This window comes from Gobio gobio (genome assembly GCF_949357685.1).
Source record: "Gobio gobio genome assembly, chromosome: 3".
Lineage (NCBI taxonomy): Eukaryota > Metazoa > Chordata > Actinopteri > Cypriniformes > Gobionidae > Gobio > Gobio gobio.
The window spans coordinates 56,267,842-56,285,934 of record NC_137099.1 but is presented as its reverse complement, the minus strand read 5'-3'; the positions used below and the strand labels follow the sequence as shown (position 1 = coordinate 56,285,934).

Genomic DNA, 18,093 nt, shown 5'->3' with positions numbered 1-18,093 from the left:
AACCATTCCTAGATGTTCATGTAAATGTGCATCACACACACACACACACATTTCATTGCACGTGCCTGCTCGGAATGCAAAGACAATGCTCCACCCATTTCTGCACTGAAACTTGTTTGATTGAAAGCTTTCCGCTGTTTATTGAATATAGGCCAGCTGTGCACATCATAAATCCCTGAATTATTCCCTTTCGGGTGTTCTTTCGCCCCGTTCCATTGGCTGACCGCTGGCCTGATTTCCACTGATCTGCATGTGTGAGCATGTGAGACAGTACTTAACACACACACAAACTCCATCTCTCTCTCTCTCTCTCACACGCACACGCACACTCTGAGTTCAGACAGACACAAGATGCAGCTGTTATCCCGCTGCGCTCTTTAGACAGCTGCTGGTCTGTCTCTCTCATCCGCTAAACGCACGCTCTCCATCATCACCAGAGGCTCTTCTGTCAACGGGCAGGATGCGACGGTTGTTGGACAGCAGCTGGATAAAGTTTGGACCAGCTGGAAGAGATGACTGGGTTTCGGGGTCTCCCTCACCACCTACTGTGAAACAGCGGCTACAGGTTCGTGAGCAATCCCATTAAACAAGTCATTAGGACAGAAAATGGCAGATTAGACCACAAAAGTTCTTTGAGACAGAAAAACTAAAACTACACTCTTAAAAATAAAGCTTCTTTATTGGCATCAATGGTTCCACAAAGAACTTTTATCATCTATGGAACCTTTCCGTTAGACAAATGGTTCTAGATAGTGGGAAAAAAGTTATTTAGATTATTAAAATGTTCTCCATACTAAGAAAAATGCTTATTTTAAAGGGATAGTTCACCCCTATCATTTCATCAATGTCATCATTTACTCACCCTCAAGTTCTTCGAAACCAAATCTTTTTTTGGTTTTGTTGATCTGCTGAACACAAAGGAAGATATTTTGAAGAATGTTTGAAACCAAACAGTCATGGGACTGCATTGACTTCCATAGTATAGGGGAAAAAAATACTATGAAAGTCAATGGTGCCCAACAACTGCTTGATGACAGAATTTTGATTTTTGGGTGAACTATCCCTTTAAGAACTCTTCACTGAAAGGTTTTTTGCATGGGAACCAAAAACGGTTCAAAATGGTTCAAGAAATGTCAAGTCTTAAGTCATTCAGTTCATGTCAGAATCAAACTATTTTAAAGTTGAATTTTTGCTGCCGTGATGTATTGAAGTTTCCATAGGGGTTTATTTGAGGTGACACAGTGGTTTGGCATAAACAATGCGAGTTCAAAGCACCAACATATCTAATCTGGCTGAAAAGCAGCATTATGTGATTAGCGTTGGTAAAACGTTGGAAGAAGCAACAGATTTTGGGATGCAGTCCAGTTATGGTGGACACGCTGGTTCTGGATTACCCTTGGGTTTTTAAGAGCTGCATAAGATTTGGTCAAGAAATGAGTCCAAACATTGTTTTTGTTTATTGGTTCTAGCACCAGTGCATATATAGTTATTTTTATGGAACTAGAGAATAAAATGATTGGTTTGGAACTCTACAGGATTCTAATATGAAATTTGTGAAAAGATCAGTCTTTTCTTGCATCGTATTTCATACACTCTCAAAAAAAGTACAAAATTGTACCTTAAGGAACAAATGGCCGTCACTGGGGTGGGACCCTTAAGGGCACATTTTTCTACCTCTAAGTCAGGGGTAGGCAAGTTCGGTCCTAGAGAGCTGATGTCCTGCAGAGTTTAGCTTCAACCCTACTAAGCCACCACAGTATAAAACTTGTGGCTCCCAGCATGCACCATTTTTGAGATTCATTTGCTGATTCTTGATATCTGTGTGCATCTAAACTTTTTAAAACCGTATTTAAAAATCAAAATTCAAAATGTCTGATCTGTGGCAAGAAAGTATTGTTGGTGAATATTATTTATTCATATTTTAGTCAGTAATGGGTTTAGTCAAACATTTTTCTTCATGATAATTTTTATTTATGGCTTCTTTTGATTCAAAAAGATGTGTTTTGTTAACACTCTAAACAATCACATAAAATATACAAAATCACATAAAAAGCCAAGAGTCAAACTGCCCAACTAAATGACATTTTCAATAAAACATCAACATCTAAACTCTGATTGTACTATAATTGTACCCTAAGGACCAATTGAGTACATTTAAAGGTATGTATCTGATTTGTAAACCGATCAGTTCATGGATTCGTTTTACAATCTCTTTGGGAACTTCTTGAAGCATCAAAGTGGTAGTTGCGTAGCTGTCAATGGAGGACAATCGCTCAGATTTAAAAAAAAAATAACTAAATGTGTGTTCCTAAGTTTTTTAGGACTATGCATGCCTTTGAATTCACATTCAAGATCATGTCCTTTTCGTCTCTTTAGGGTTACCACTGGAATGAGCTTTCGACAGAAAACAACGGGAAATCGGAGCTTATCCTGTACATCGTTCTCCCGCTTGTCACGCTCGTCGTGTTCGGCATCGCGTTTGTCCTTCTTTACCGGAGATTCAGACAGAGCAAGCTCGGACTGAGCAACATCATCGCACTGGACCTGCAGGACCCGGAGCGCAACGCCGAGATTCTGTCGTCACTCACCGGCAACGCGGAGCGGCTAAACAGCACGAGCTCGGACATGTCTGACGGGGTCTTGCTCATGGTCTACCTCCCGCCGCCCTACGAGGACACGCTGACGAAGATCACGCGCGCCGCCAGCATCAGCAGCGGCAAAGACGTCGAGTCCATCAGGATCGAAGACCTCGAAGCCAAACTGTGTCCGGAGCTCAAGGCGAGCGGGGCGTTTGTCTGAGAGAAGACTACTATAAACACACCGGGGCTAGTTGTCACACACGGAAGATGTCTCAAGGGTGATGGAATATGATAATTTCTCAGTTACACAAATGCATATTTTCTTTTGAACTAAAACAACGGCCAAAAAGGTTAAGGTACGTGCCTAAGTTAACTTTCTAAAATATAGGCCCTTCATGTTAGTTTTGAATTAAAACAATGTAGCCTATTATACATTGTCATGAGAGTACATCTTTGTGCTTGTACAGTATTTACAGTAGTAGGCTATGTGTTATCAGGAAGTAATCACCATGTGTTTTACTTTGAAATACTGCCTTTATGTTAGTTAACAGAGATCAGTCCATTAACATGTCACGTATTATAATCTGCCTGACTGCATCAGTCCTGGTTTGCATTCAAACATAAATCACAGTCCTGACAGGTTTGGCATTATATTCATCAGTCATGTAGTCTTCTAAAGTATTTTTTAATAAAGACCACATTAAAGACCAGTAAGTGTCACTGAACTTATTTGCCCTGTCATATAGTCATATAGTGCACTTCATAGATTTCATTTATAACAACATTCATTTAAAAAGCTTTATATAGTATTATATAAAAGTGTGAGTGTGTGTGCCTGTGTAAGTGTGTGTAGTGAGAGAGTGTTTGTGTGTGTGTGTGTAGTGAGAGAGTGTTTGTGTGTTTGTGTGTGTGTGTGTGTGTGTGTGAGGAGAGAGAGAGAGAGAGAGAGAGAGTGTGTGTGTGTGTGTGTGTGTGTAGTGTGTGTGTGTGTGTGTGTGAGGAGTGAGAGAGAGAGAGAGAGTGTGTGTGTGTGTGTGTGTGTGTGTGTGTGTGTGTGTGTGTGTGTGTGTGTGTGAGAGAGAGTGTGTGTGTGTGTTGTGTGAGAGAGCGAGGGTGTGATTGTAATAGGGAAAGATAGTGAGCTTGTGTTTGTGTGTGAGAGAGTGTGTGTGTGTGTGTGTGTGTGTGATGGAGAGAGAGCGAGAGAGCGAGAGTGTGATTGTAATAGGGAAAGATAGTGAGCTTGTGTTTGTGTGTGAGAGAGAGTGTGTGTGTGTGTGTGTGTGTGTGTGTGTGTGTGTGTGTGTGTGTGTGTGTGGTGTGTGTGTGATGGAGAGAGAGCGAGAGAGCGAGAGTGTGATTGTAATAGGGAAAGATAGTGAGCTTGTGTTTGTGTGTGAGAGAGAGAGTGTGTGTGTGTGTGTGTGTGTGTGTGATGGAGAGAGAGAGCGAGAGTGTGATTGTAATAGGGAAAGATAGTGAGCTTGTGTTTGTGTGTGAGAGAGTGTGTGTGTGTGTGTGTGTGTGTGTGTGTGTGTGTGAGAGAGAGAGAGAGAGAGAGTGCGAGGGTGTGATTGTAGGGAAAGATAGTGAGCTTGTGTTTGTGTGTGAGAGAGAGTGTGTGTGTGTGTGTGTGTGTGTGTGTGTGTGTGTGTGTGTGTGTGTGTGTGTGTGTGTGTGTGTGTGTGTGATGGAGAGAGAGAGAGAGAGCGAGAGTGTGATTGTAATAGGGAAAGATAGTGAGCTTGTGTTTGTGTGTGAGAGAGAGAGTGTGTGTGTGTGTGTGTGTGTGTGTGAGAGAGAGGGAGAGATAATGCGTGTATTTGTGTGTGAGAGAGAGAGAGAGAGAGAGAGAGAGAAAGTGTGTGTGTGTGAGAGAGAAAGTGTTTGTGCGTGTGTGTGTGAGAGAAAGAGAGAGAAAGCGTGTGTGTGTGTGTGTGTGTGTGTGTGTGAGAGAGAGGGTGTGAGAGAGAGAGTGTGTGTGAGAGAGAGCGAGAGAGAGAGAGAGAGAGAGAAAGTGTTTGTGTGTGTGTGTGTGTGTGTGTGTGTGTGTGTGTGTGTGTGTGTGTGTGTGAGAGAGAGTGTGTGTGTGTGTGTGTGTGTGTGTGAGAGAAAGGGAGTGTGTGTGTGTGTGTGTGTGTGAGAGAGAGAGAGAGAGAGGGAGTGTGTGTGTGTGAGAGAGAGAGAGAGAGAGAGAGAGAGAGAGAGAGAGAGAGAGAGAGTGTGAGTGTGTGTGTGTGTGTGTGTGTGTGTGTGTGTGTGTGTGTGTGTGTGTGTGTGTGTGTGTGTGTGTGAGAGAGAGAGAGAGGGTGTGAGAGAGAGAGTGTGTGTGTGTGTGTGTGTGTGTATGTGTGTGAGAGAGAGGGTGTGTGAGAGAGAGAGAGAGTGTGTGTGTGTGTGTGTGTGTGTGTGTGTGTGTGTGTGTGTGTGTGTGTGTGTGTGTGTGTGTGTGTGTGTTGTGTGTGTGTGTGTGTGTGTGTGTGTGTGTGTGAGAGAGAGAGAGTTTTCTGAGTATGATTCTACAAATCCAGTGACGGCTGGATTTAATATTAATAGCATAGTAAATATCTGACACATCTAATGGTGTTGATGCTGACGTGCATTTTGGATTGAATGTGGAACAGATGAATCAAACATAGCCTACTTATATTTTTGTGTTTTATTATCCAAGTCAAGTCCTACTCAAAATCAAGTCCTACTCAAAAACCAAGGGTGCCATTTATATCAGTGCCACAGTCCATTCATTAACAAGCACGCCATCTAGTGGATGTTCTATATAGTCAATAATTTGCCCACTAAATACTGCCTAACATGAGGGGAGAGCAAATGGGCGGAGCGTACATGTAGCTCCTCCCCACTAGAACTCCAGAGAGGAGGGGCGAATGTAATTTATGCCTAATGGGTGGAGCTAGAATATCCAACCACACCCTAACCCTACACACAACTCCATCCCTCCACCCCATTAGAGCTCCATAGAGGAGGACTCTGCAGTGAGTACCATGTCGTATTTTACTCATCTTAACCACAGATTAACCAATTAAAGAACCACCAATCCGTCATTTCACAAATCAACCACCAACTCACCTTCTCAAAAGCCATGTGTTTTCCATCTGATTTGGATTGTCCACCACAGACATGATGTTTGAATGAATGAAATTCATGAGCACAACACTGCGTTTCAAAAGGATTTAATGACTCGTACAGAATAAGACACTCAAGCTGCCTGTGCTAGGATCTGTTGTCTAAAGTAAAGTATAAATGCACATCAATGTAAAAGTAAAGCAGGGCACGTCAAGGTTGAGGGTTGGAATCAAGAGGTGTAAAGCTCATGGACAGTCAGTGAAGTATGTAGAGGCCTTTACAGTGGCACACTCTGGCTGGTAGATCAACGAGATCCTGTCAAAGGAAAGTCCCAAACATTAAAGATTGTGTGTTTTAGAGCAGAAATGATCCACAGTGGCTGTATCGGTTTTGAATTGCATTACAGCATTCATGTTTGTTTCCATTGATTGCTGTTTTGAATTGGTTGTTGTATATTAAACATGTGTTTTAGGCTTCATTCACTTACATTTTCTGGATTTGTTTAGTAGTTTCACGGTCATGAATCACTGCAGTCCTGTAATAGTCAGATGAACACAGTTTCAGGACACACACACTCGTCTGCCTTATGAGCATTCACTACTAATATCATTTCTATGTGGATTAAATGCTGTCACTACAGGTTGCAAAATGAATAATTCAAACGTCTACATGCTCATTTCAGGAAAACTTTGGTGTAAATAAAGCATACTACACTAGAGGTGTGAAAATACTAGCTTTATATGATAGCATTTTTTGACATTTATGTGTATTATTAAAATCAGTTTTACTCACATTTTATTTATAATGACCTTGACACAGGCCAAGTCATCACTGATGTTATCATCAAGCAGCTCTGAGAAAAAGAAAAAAATCACATGCATTTAAGAGCACACACACATTAATCATACAGCTCTAATTCTAAGTTTAAAAGGACAGCATTTATTTGAAATATAAATCTTTTGTAAAAGGGAGTATACTCACTGTCGCAGGTCAGTCCGCAGAGGTTCAGTGAATGACCTCGAATGGAGTTGCACGCCACATGGTCACTGAGCTGGAACAAACCGTAAAATGTCCAGAGCTCATCGTTGTCCTCGCCACTTTCGAAGTGGGGTGGATGGGTGACTTCACTGGATGGGCGGTCCTTATTTTTTCCTTGGCTCTTGGCAGACCTGCCTTTACGATGGCCTTGAGTTTCACCTGGCTTTTGCGGCTCACTGATCGTCTTAATGGCGCTGGTATTGAAGTTCGATGTCAGGTTGACGTGACACACAACTGTAAAGAGACTTTCTGATAAAGCCTGTTCACAACAAGAACGATAAATGGTAACGACGACTAGCATCCACATGAAAGCTTGTTTCCACCACAGAATACAACATTTTAAAAGATAATTGTGACTTTTTATCTCACAATTGTGAGTTTACATCTCACTCATTGTGAGATATAAACTCACAATTGCAAGTTACAAAGTAAGAATTGCGAGATATAAAGTCAGAATTGCGAAAGTCAGAATTGCGAAAGTCAAAATCGCAAGATATAAAGTCATAATTTTGCAAAATATAAAGTCAGAATTGCAACATAAAGTCAGAATTGCAACATAAATTCAGAATCGCAAGATATAAAGTCAGAATTGCAAAATATAAAGTCAGAATTGCAACATAAAGTCAGAATCGCAAGATATAAAATCAAAATTGTGAAATATAAAGTCAGAATTACGAAAGTCAGAATTACGACATAAAAAGTCAGAATTACGACATTTAAAGTCAAAATTGCAAAATATAAATATAAAGTCAGAATTGCGAAAGTCAGAATCGCAAGATAGTCATAATTTTGCAAAATATAAAGTCAGAATTGCAACATAAAGTCAGAATTGCAACATAAATTCAGAATCGCAAGATATAAAGTCAGAATTGTGAAATATAAAGTCAGAATTACGAAAGTCAGAATTACGACATAAAAAGTCAGAATTACGACATTTAAAGTCAAAATTGCAAAATATAAATATAAAGTCAGAATTGCGAAAGTTAGAATTGCAAAAGTCAGAATCACAAGATATAATGTCAGAATTGTGAAATATAAAGTCAGAATTACGAAAGTCAGAATTACGACAAAAAGTCAGAATTAAGACAAAAAGTCAGAATTGCGAAAGTCAGCATTGCGAGTTCTAAAGTCAGAATTGTGAGATATAAAGTCAGAATTACGAGTTCTAAAGTCAGAATTGTGAGATATAAAGTAGAGCCCTGCACGGGCCTCAAAACTAGGCCCTAGTCCGGTCCTGGCCCGAGACGCTGAGGCCCTAGCCCGGCCCGTGTCCGACAGCTCATCAAAATTATCAGCCCGAGTCCGACTGAGCCCGTGTTTTTTTAATCCTCCCTATTACACATTAGTTGCAGCCATTAAAATAGTTCAGTTTTGTTTTTAATGTCAAATAGTTATATTTCGGTTTGTTTCTTTATTAAGTTAATTTAGACAAATGTTTGAACAGAATTACGACATATAAAGTCAGAATTGCGAAATATAAAGTCAGAATTACGAAAGTCAGAATTACGACATATAAAGTAAGAATTGGGAAATATAAAGTCAGAATTACGAAAGTCAGATTTGTGAGACAAAGTCTGATTTGCGAGATATAAAGTCAGAATTGCGAAAGTCAAAATTGCAAAATATAAAGTCAGAATTGCAACATAAAGTCAGAATTGCAACATAAAGTCAGAATCGCAAGATATAAAGTCAGAATTGCAAAATATAAAGTCAGAATTGCAACATAAAGTCAGAATCGCAAGATATAAAGTCAAAATTGTGAAATATAAAGTCAGAATTACGAAAGTCAGAATTACGACATAAAAAGTCAGAATTACGACATTTAAAGTCAAAATTGCAAAATATAAATATAAAGTCAGAATTGCGAAAGTCAGAATCGCAAGATATAGTCATAATTTTGCAAAATATAAAGTCAGAATTGCAACATAAAGTCAGAATTGCAACATAAAGTCAGAATCGCAAGATATAAAGTCAGAATTGCAAAATATAAAGTCAGAATTGCAACATAAAGTCAGAATCGCAAGATATAAAGTCAAAATTGTGAAATATAAAGTCAGAATTACGAAAGTCAGAATTACGACATAAAAAGTCCGAATTACGACATTTAAAGTCAAAATTGCAAAATATAAATATAAAGTCAGAATTGCGAAAGTTAGAATTGCAAAAGTCAGAATCACAAGATATAATGTCAGAATTGTGAAATATAAAGTCAGAATTACGAAAGTCAGAATTACGACAAAAAGTCAGAATTACGACAAAAAGTCAGAATTGCGAAAGTCAGCATTGCGAGTTCTAAAGTCAGAATTGTGAGATATAAAGTCAGAATTACGAGTTCTAAAGTCAGAATTGTGAGATATAAAGTAGAGCCCTGCACGGGCCTCAAAACTAGGCCCTAGTCCGGTCCTGGCCCGAGACGCTGAGGCCCTAGCCCGGCCCGTGTCCGACAGCTCATCAAAATTATCAGCCCGAGTCCGACTGAGCCCGTGTTTTTTTAATCCTCCCTATTACACATTAGTTGCAGCCATTAAAATAGTTCAGTTTTGTTTTTAATGTCAAATAGTTATATTTCGGTTTGTTTCTTTATTAAGTTAATTTAGACAAATGTTTGAACAGAATTACGACATATAAAGTCAGAATTGCGAAATATAAAGTCAGAATTACGAAAGTCAGAATTACGACATATAAAGTAAGAATTGGGAAATATAAAGTCAGAATTACGAAAGTCAGATTTGTGAGACAAAGTCTGATTTGCGAGATATAAAGTCAGAATTGCGAAAGTCAAAATTGCAAAATATAAAGTCAGAATTGCGAGTTCTAAAGTCAGAATTGCGAGTTCTAAAGTCAGAATTGTGAGATATAAAGTCAGAATTGTGAGATATAAAGTCCGAATTGTGAGATAAAAAGTCAGTATTGCGAGATATAAAGTCAGAATTGCAAAAGTCAGAATTACGACATAAAAAGTCAGAATTACGAAAGTCAGAATTACGACATATAAAGTCAGAATTACGAAAGTCAGAATTACGACATATAAAGTAAGAATTGGGAAATATAAAGTCAGAATTACGAAAGTCAGATTTGTGAGATATAAAGTCAGATTTGCGAGATATAAAGTCAGAACTGCGAGAGTCAAAATTGCAAAATATAAAGTCAGAATTGCGACATAAAGTCAGAATTGCGAAAGTCAGAATTGTGAGTTCTAAAGTCAGAATTGTGAGATAAAATCAGAATAGCGACATATAAAGTCAGAATTGCGACATATAAAGTCAGAATTAAGAAAGTCAGAATTGCGAGTTCTAAAGTCAGAATTGTGAGATATAAAGTCAGAATTGCTAGATATAAAGTCAGAATTGTGAGATATAAAGTCAGAATAGCGAGATATAAAGTCAGAATTGTGACATATAAAGTCTGAATTACGAAAGTCCGAATTGCAACATATAAAGTCAGAATTGCGACATATAAAGTCAGAATTGCGAAAGTCAGAATTGCGAGTTTTAAAGTCAGAATTGTGAGATATAATGTCAGAATTGCAAGATATAAAGTCAGAATTGCGAAAGTCAGAATTATGAGATATAAAGTCAGAATTGCGACATATAAAGTCAGAATTGCGAGTTTTAAAGTCAGAATTGTGAGATATAAAGTCAGAATTGCAAGATATAAAGTCAGAATTGTGAGATATAAAGTCAGAATTGCGAAAGTCAGAATTATGAGATATAAAGTCAGAATTGCGACATATAAAGTCAGAATTACAAACTATAAAGTCAGAATTACAAAATATAAAGTCAGAATTGCGACATATAAAGTGAGATATAAACTTGTAATTCGGACTTATTTTGACATTATATCATGCAATTCTGACTTTATAACTCGCAATTGCAACTTTATATCACGCAATTCTGATTTTACATCTCGCAATTCTGACTTTATAAAGAAAAAAAGTCCCAATTACCTTTTTACCTGAAAGGTAATTTTTGAAGAAAATCACTGCCACACTTTTCCATAAATGACCAAAATATCAATATGCTCACCTGCAAACTGTGAAACAGTATTAACTATATTAATCTACACAGAGGCATCAGTGTTCGGTATCTCAAGTCAGATATTAAGATGGAGACTTACTCTGTGCCAGCACGTCGGTCATATTCGGAGGCAGTGTAAGGGCAGTTTGAAGCTGCTGCTTCAGCTCACAGTTATTCAGAAACACGCTGTCACTCATGCCGACCGCCAGGAATAAAACAACCACAGCTGATAACATCTTCATGCCTGGATGGATACTCATGATCTCTGTGTGTTTCTCTTACCGGGAGTAATTGTGAGTAGATCTGAATGTGTAGATATAGAGCCACTTGTTCCCCTGAGAGGGTCAGTCTACTACACCTTGAATGCGTCAGTGGCTTGTGTGAAGTAAGAGTTTGAAGGGTTGTGTGTCAGTGTGTAGGCGGTTTTGTGCCACTTTATGTTCTGTATGTAGTGTTACGGTTTGGCTTCAGTGCACAGATTCAAGAAATTAAGACAATGAAATGTTGTGCAGACAATGACATCTGAAAAAGTGTTTTTGTCTCAGAAGGGATCAGATGTCCTGTACAGGTAATGGGACACCTCGAGACTACATCATAAAAAGATCTGGACAGGCTTGACAATGCTGGGAGGAGAACTGTGTTTGTCACGTAGGAAAAATACATTAGAGGTCGTCATGTGTTCACTTCGGTACAAAAACCAGAGCAGAACGATGCAGGCAAGATTTTGCTTTGTTCTGGATCAAAAAAAAAAACTAGGCTAGTTAGTTTGTAACCAACTAGGTCAAGTAGGTTGAGATTAAAACTTGTTAAACCTCGCTGTGATATATTGTATATTAGAGACAATGATGTGCGCGCGGCTATAAATGAAAATATATACAGATTCATATTGTAACCACCAGTGTTGCCACAGTTACTTTGAAAAAGTAACTTAGTTACTTTACAGATTACTTGATTTTAAAAGTAACTAAGTTACTTTACAGATTACTTGATTTTAAAAGTAACTAAGTTAGATTACAAGTTACTTTATTAGTTACATTCATCAGTTGCCGACAACACCTCTGCAGCCTCAACATAAAAATGACAACCGTTTTTGCCAACACTTTATTGGAAGTGCATTTTTAATAGTAACGTCAACAATGTATCTCCTGAAATTGTATCTCCAAAAAAAATATTTTGACTAATTTTATAAAATCTAAACATGTTAATGAAAAGGTACAAATTACTTTGTGTTCTTATTAAATACATTTATGAAAAACTATTTATATTTAATTTTTTAATTTATATTTATATATGAATGTAAATAATTATATGGGCCTACACAAATAATATAAAATTACAAGATTTATAGTTTATTGTAAACCTGATGTGCAGCTCTGTAAAGGGACAACAATTATATGATCGATACGTGAGAACAATATATTTTTTAATAATCTTTAAGTGCACAGAACTATGAAAATATATGAAACGCTTCAAAACAGAGCGGCAACAAAGCGCTTATGCGCATCCCGGGTGCAGAATGATGCGCTTAAAGCAACATGGAGTCAGAGTGTGCAGTGCAGCGCGAGTGCACATTGAAAAGTTCACGGCATAAAGAGAAGATGAGTGTTGAGCCCACAAATCCTAGTCTACTATGTAGCCTATATCGGTCCAAACATTCACTGATTATTTATTTCTTCACAGTTTTAAATTCCGGTTATTGTGCGTGTGATGCTAATTAATAGTCCTTGTGTTGTCACCTGAGTAGCGAGCACAACATCTTTCAGAAACCGCTAGATAAACTCCAGCAAGATAAATTATTTTATCAACATATCAAGTATTATAACGGGAATATATCATATGGAGTGAGCTTTACCGTGCTGCTGCTGCTGACTGTAACCGAACGCGACGCGCAGTTTTGCTGAACGGAGAATGACAGAGCAGCGGAGGAAAGACATTCAGCTATGGAATGGCTTTAGATGACTTTGTAAGCTGCTAGCAAATAATAATATGCGAATAATGATTGCTGAAGGTGAAGGATAATGTGACAATATATATTTCTGATGATTATTTAATTATCACGACATGCCTAATCTGAGCAAGTGACTGCCTGTCTTGAGTTTTGTCGACAGACGGAGCGGCCGCCTCGTAATTCTCCTCTATGCAGGAAAACCCCTGCTGAGACTCAACAAGAAAGCAAAAATATATATTTTTAGTAAGGAAAATGACAAAAATAGTAACGCACAGTGACTTGGATAAGTTACTTTAATCTGATTACTGGTTTGGAAATAGTAACGCGTTAGATTACTCGTTACTGGAAAAAAGTAGTCAGATTAGAGTAACGCGTTACTAAGTAACGCGTTACTGGCATCACTGGTAACCACTAGTAAATCTGTAATACAGGGGTGTCACTAGGCCAATTATAGGAGGGCTTTAGTCCCCCTGAATTTCCACCCAGACCCCCAAAAATGTATTAAAAACTCTGTAATCTGTACACTAATTCATGATCATCTCAGTCCCTTTTAAATAAACTGGCGGCAGGCTTCGGCTCATCCCCGTATTTTAGTTTGCGTTATTCAGCGTGTTCTTTGATCCGAAAGCAGAGGACAATGTGTGTGTATTGTTATGATATCTGTGTAGTTCTTTGTCATAAATGCAGTTTACATAATATGCGGGAGCAATTCTTGAAACACGCGAAAGGAAATATAAAAGGGAGTGGAAATGGCAAATGAGCTAATGACTGATCCTCTGCAGCCTTCTACTGGTTATAGTGGTAATTTCATGTCATTTTCATGTTAAAAGTGTCCTGCCAGGATGCCTCATCTCGGCCTGTCGGCTCCGTCTTGGCGCCTCCCACCTTCGGCTCCACCAGAGACCCTTAGTCCAGTGCACGGGTCTCAAACTCGCGGCCCGCGGTGATATTTTGTGGCCCCCTACTTGACATCAAAGTTTAGTGTTAGTGCGGCCCTTTTTGCTGAGTCGTTGCGTGTGCCGTGCTTGCCGCCTCACTTCGTGTGTGTGAGAGAGAGTTAGCTCGGCCCTCCCTCATGCAGTATAATTGGTTGACACCGCGTGATTGACAGGAACAGAATTTGAGGCTGATCCGGGCTGATCAGACAGTCGAAACCAATGTGGTCTAACAGTGCTCAGATGGCCAATCAAATCAAAGTAGGCGGGGTTCATGCACAATCTTCACACACACACACGCAGACGAGCGCGTCAATCTATCGCTTCATGCCGTTGCGGAGAGACTATATTCTTTCCAGTGAAATCAAAAAACAAAATGCACACACACAAATGCACACAAAATGCAACATGTCCATGCTCTTAATATACAATCATTTATGAACATCTTTGATTTTAATGAAGAAGAAAAAAAACTATATGAGAGCGGATTAGAACTCCGAACCTTTGAGACGTTTTTCTAAAATTCTATCACTAAACCACCTGGGAACTCAAATAATGTAGCGAATCTATGTATTTAATCACTCATGTGAAGAATCTCGGGACTAATAATATATTTGACGCAAATTAATGCAAATATTGTTTGCAAATAGTCCCAAATACAACCCCAAATCAGAAAAAGTTGGGACAGTATGGAAAACGCAAAAAAAAGAAAGAAAAAGAAGTGATTTCTAAATGTACTTTGACTTGTATTTCATTCCAGACAATATGAACACAAAATATTTCATGTTTTGTCTGGTCAACTTCATGTCATTTGTAAATATGCATCCTTTCCTGTCATTCAGACCTGCAACACATTTCAAAAAAAGTTGGGACAGGAGCAATTTAGGGCTAGTAATGAGGTAAAATGGTTAAATAATGATGTGATTTGAAACAGGTGATGTCAACAGGTGATTGTAATTATGATTTTATACAAAAGCAGCATCCAAGAAAGGTCTAATCCTTTAGGAGCAAAGATGGGCCGAGGATCGCCAGTTTGCCAACAAATACGTGAGAAAATTATTGAAATGTTTAAAAACAATGTTCCTCAAAGAAAGATAGGAAGAGATTTGGATATTTCACATTCAACATTGCATAACATAATTAAAAGATTCAAGGAATCTGGAGGAATTTCAGTGCGTAAAGGACAAGGGCTCAAGCCTAAGCTGAACAACCGTGATCTCCGATCCCTCAGGCGGCACTGCATCAAGAATCGTCATTCATCTATAAGCGATATCACCACATGGGCTCAGGACTACTTTGGCAAACCTTTGTCAAGTACCACAATACGTAGTTACATCTACAAATGCCAGATAAAACTGTACTGTGCCAAAAGGAAGCCCTATGTTAACAGTGTCCAGAAGCGCCGTCGACTTCTCTGGGCTCGGAGGCATCTGGGATGGACCATCACACAGTGGAAACGTGTACTGTGGTCAGATGAATCAGTATTTCAGGTATTTTTTGGGAGGAATGGACGCCGTGTGCTCCGGACCAAAGAAGAAAAGGATCATCCAGACTGTTACCAGCAACAAGTCCAAAAGCCAGGCTCTGTCATGGTATGGGGTTGTGTCAGTGCCCTTGGCAAAGGTAACTTGCACTTCTGTGAAGGCACCATTAATGCTGAAAAGTACATAGAGATTTTGGAGCATAATATGCTGCCTTCAAGAAGACATCTTTTCCAGGGACGTCCATGCATATTTCAACAAGACAATGCAAAACCACATTCTGCACACATTACAAAGTCCTGGCTGCAGAGGAAGAGGGTACGGGTACTTGACTGGCCTGCCTGCAGTCCCGCCCTGACTCCAATAGAGAATGTGTGGCGCATTTTGAAGCGCAAAATGCGACAACGAAGACCCCGTACTGTTGCCCACCTTAAGACTTGTTTGCAGGAAGAATGGGACAAAATTACACCTGAAACACTTCATCACTTGGTGTCTTCAGTCCCTAAACATCTTTTAAGTGTTGTGAAAAGGAATGGCAACATTACAAAGTGGTAAATGCTTTACTGTCCCAACTTTTTTTTAAATGTGTTGCAGGTCTGAATGACAGGAAAGGATGCATATTTACAAATGACATGAAGTTGACCAGACAAAACATGAAATATGTTGTGTTCATATTGTCTGCAATGAAATACAAGTCAAAGTAAATTTAGAAATCACTTCTTTTTTTTTTGCGTTTTGACCCCTGGTCTAGTGGCTCCCTCAGTTTCCCTCGTCCTGCCGGCTCCCCCTTGGTCAGTCGTCACATCACTTCCACGACGGACATACAGGACAAGTTGTTCCTTCTCCTGCACCCCTTGTCCGGGCACCGCAATGTTGAGTTGTGTTGTGCCTGTCTGCCCGCTTTTGCCTACGCTTGGAACTGTATTCGCCTGCATGCACCTGTGACAATAGGTCAAATTGAAATCCTAGAATCGCCCCTGCTGTAATACAAACTGTATGAAATTGCCCTTGTTCTAATGTTAATAAATCAGAATTGTTCTCTTCTAATAATGATTATATGGATTAAGCTACTTTTAATAAGAGAGGACGTTCGCATAGCTAGTAATTAATTTTCATAACACACTGCCAAACCATCTAAAATGTAAGAAATTCCCGTACACCTCAGCGCGCTTCTGACTGACCATCTTCCAGTAAAGTGTGTCATTCTTACAAGTGGTTAAAACTCAAGAAATATGGCCCTAGACTACACACGAACCTGTCTTGGACCTCTCATTTGTCCAGAATTTGCATACACCTATACAGGCTGCATGTCATGTATTTATCGGTATACATAGTCTTATTTGTTTAGTCGAGAAAATTGGAGAAAGTGAATGTTAACCTATGTGATTTTTGAAAAAATTATTACAGATGATTTTAGCGCACAATTGTTTATGAATCACGAATTCTGCACAGATTCTACTGACGTGTGAATCAATGCACTATTAGACCCACCTTCTTCATGTTGTGCAGGTATGGGTTTTTGTGTTTCATTTTATTGTTTTAATTGTGATCCAACATATTTTTACAGATAAACGCAAATGTTTTGATGTTGCTTTGCATTTATTGAAATGGAATGAAACATGAAACAACCCATTATACATTCAGAAGATTTGAACATACTGTATGATAATGTCAGAGAAGAACCCAAAACAAAGTAACAAAGGTTTACTAGCATTAAGTAGATGTCAGGGGAAAATATTAGCCCTTTAAACATTCATAAATTACTATTTGTTATTGTGAGGTTTGTGAGGAGGCTTGTGGGGAGGCTTTTGAGGAGGCTTGTGGGGAGGCTTGTGAGGAGGCTTGTGGGGTCTTGTGGTGGTTTTGGTGGGTCTAGAGGTGGAGGTTGGGATGGAGGTTTTGGTGGGTCTCGAGGTGCAGGTTGGGATGGAGGTATTGGGTCTTGAGGTAGAGGTTGCTGTAGAGGTTGAGGTGGGGCTTGAAGTGGAGCTTGAGGTGGAGGTTGCAGTAGGGGTTGCAGTGGAGCTTAAGGTGGAGGTTGCTGTTGAGGTTGAGGTGGGGCTTGAAGTGGAGCTCGAGGTGGAGGTTGCAGTAGGGGTTGCAGTGGAGCTTAAGGTGGAGGTTGCTGTTGAGGTTGAGGTGGGGCTTGAGGTGGAGGTTGAGGTGGGGCTTGAGGTGGAGGTTGCCGGAGAGGTTGAAGTGGGGCTTGAGGTGGAGGTTGCAGTGGAGCTTGAAGTGGAGGTTGCATTGGGGCTTGAGGTGGAGGTTGGCTTTAAGGTGGATATTGTGGTGGATCTCGAGGTTGGCTTTGCCGTGGTGAAGAAATGAGGCGGTTTGAATGGAGGTCTTAGAGGTGGCTTTACAGGTGGACCGAGGGGTTGGTAGGCCTTACACATACTGAACACCAACAGAACCAGAGGCAACACCACCAACATCTTCACTGGAAGAACACACTTCATCTCTGATGATCTGGAGATTAAACACACTTTACTTAGTGAACTGCTTTTACAATCACCATTTTAAGTTTATGCTGACAAATCAATAGGTGTGAAATTAGGAAATAAAAGATAACATTTTTGTATAATCATGCAATCAAGCAAATAATATGTACATTTTATTATTTTACATTTTTACTATATTTATTATAAGTAATGGATAAATCGTTTTACAAATAGCCACCAAAACTCAATCTAGCCGAATACAAATACTTTTTTAATCAATAGTATAATTCAATTTAAATCTCTTACCAGACGCTGTGTTGTTTGAGATACAGATGAATGAGAGTCTTCAGATGTTCTTCAGACTGCCTGTGACTGATCACACTTATATATGGTAGAGTCGCCTCCACCTGCAGCTGCACCTGTGCTGTTGATCCATCCTAACATTAATACATTAATAATGTTTTTTTTAAACATGAATCAACCAGAATAGGATGGGCTCTCCCTACTGAGTTTTGGTTCCTCCCAAGGTTTCATCCTGCATCTTCCCTAACTAAACATCTTGGGGAGTTTTAAA

The 18,093-nt window shown here is 39.3% G+C and overlaps 1 protein-coding gene across 1 annotated transcript; it reads left to right on the top strand.

Moving 5' to 3' along the window:
• Positions 1–327: 327 nt before the first annotated feature.
• smim28 (small integral membrane protein 28) lies at positions 328–3,288 on the top strand. The gene is made up of 2 exons (XM_079811544.1): positions 328–565; positions 2,377–3,288. The coding sequence occupies exons 1-2, from the start codon at positions 461–463 to the stop codon at positions 2,797–2,799; spliced, it is 528 nt and encodes a 175-aa protein (XP_079667670.1). The 5' UTR covers positions 328–460; the 3' UTR covers positions 2,800–3,288.
• Positions 3,289–18,093: the final 14,805 nt, after the last annotated feature.

Coding starts and splice junctions, on each gene's coding strand:
- smim28 (XM_079811544.1), top strand. CDS start 461: ATGCGACGGTTGTTGGACAGCAGCTGGATAAAGTTTGGACCAGCTGGA. Junction 566..2,376: donor CTGTGAAACAGCGGCTACAG/GTTCGTGAGCAA, acceptor TCGTCTCTTTAG/GGTTACCACTGGAATGAGCT.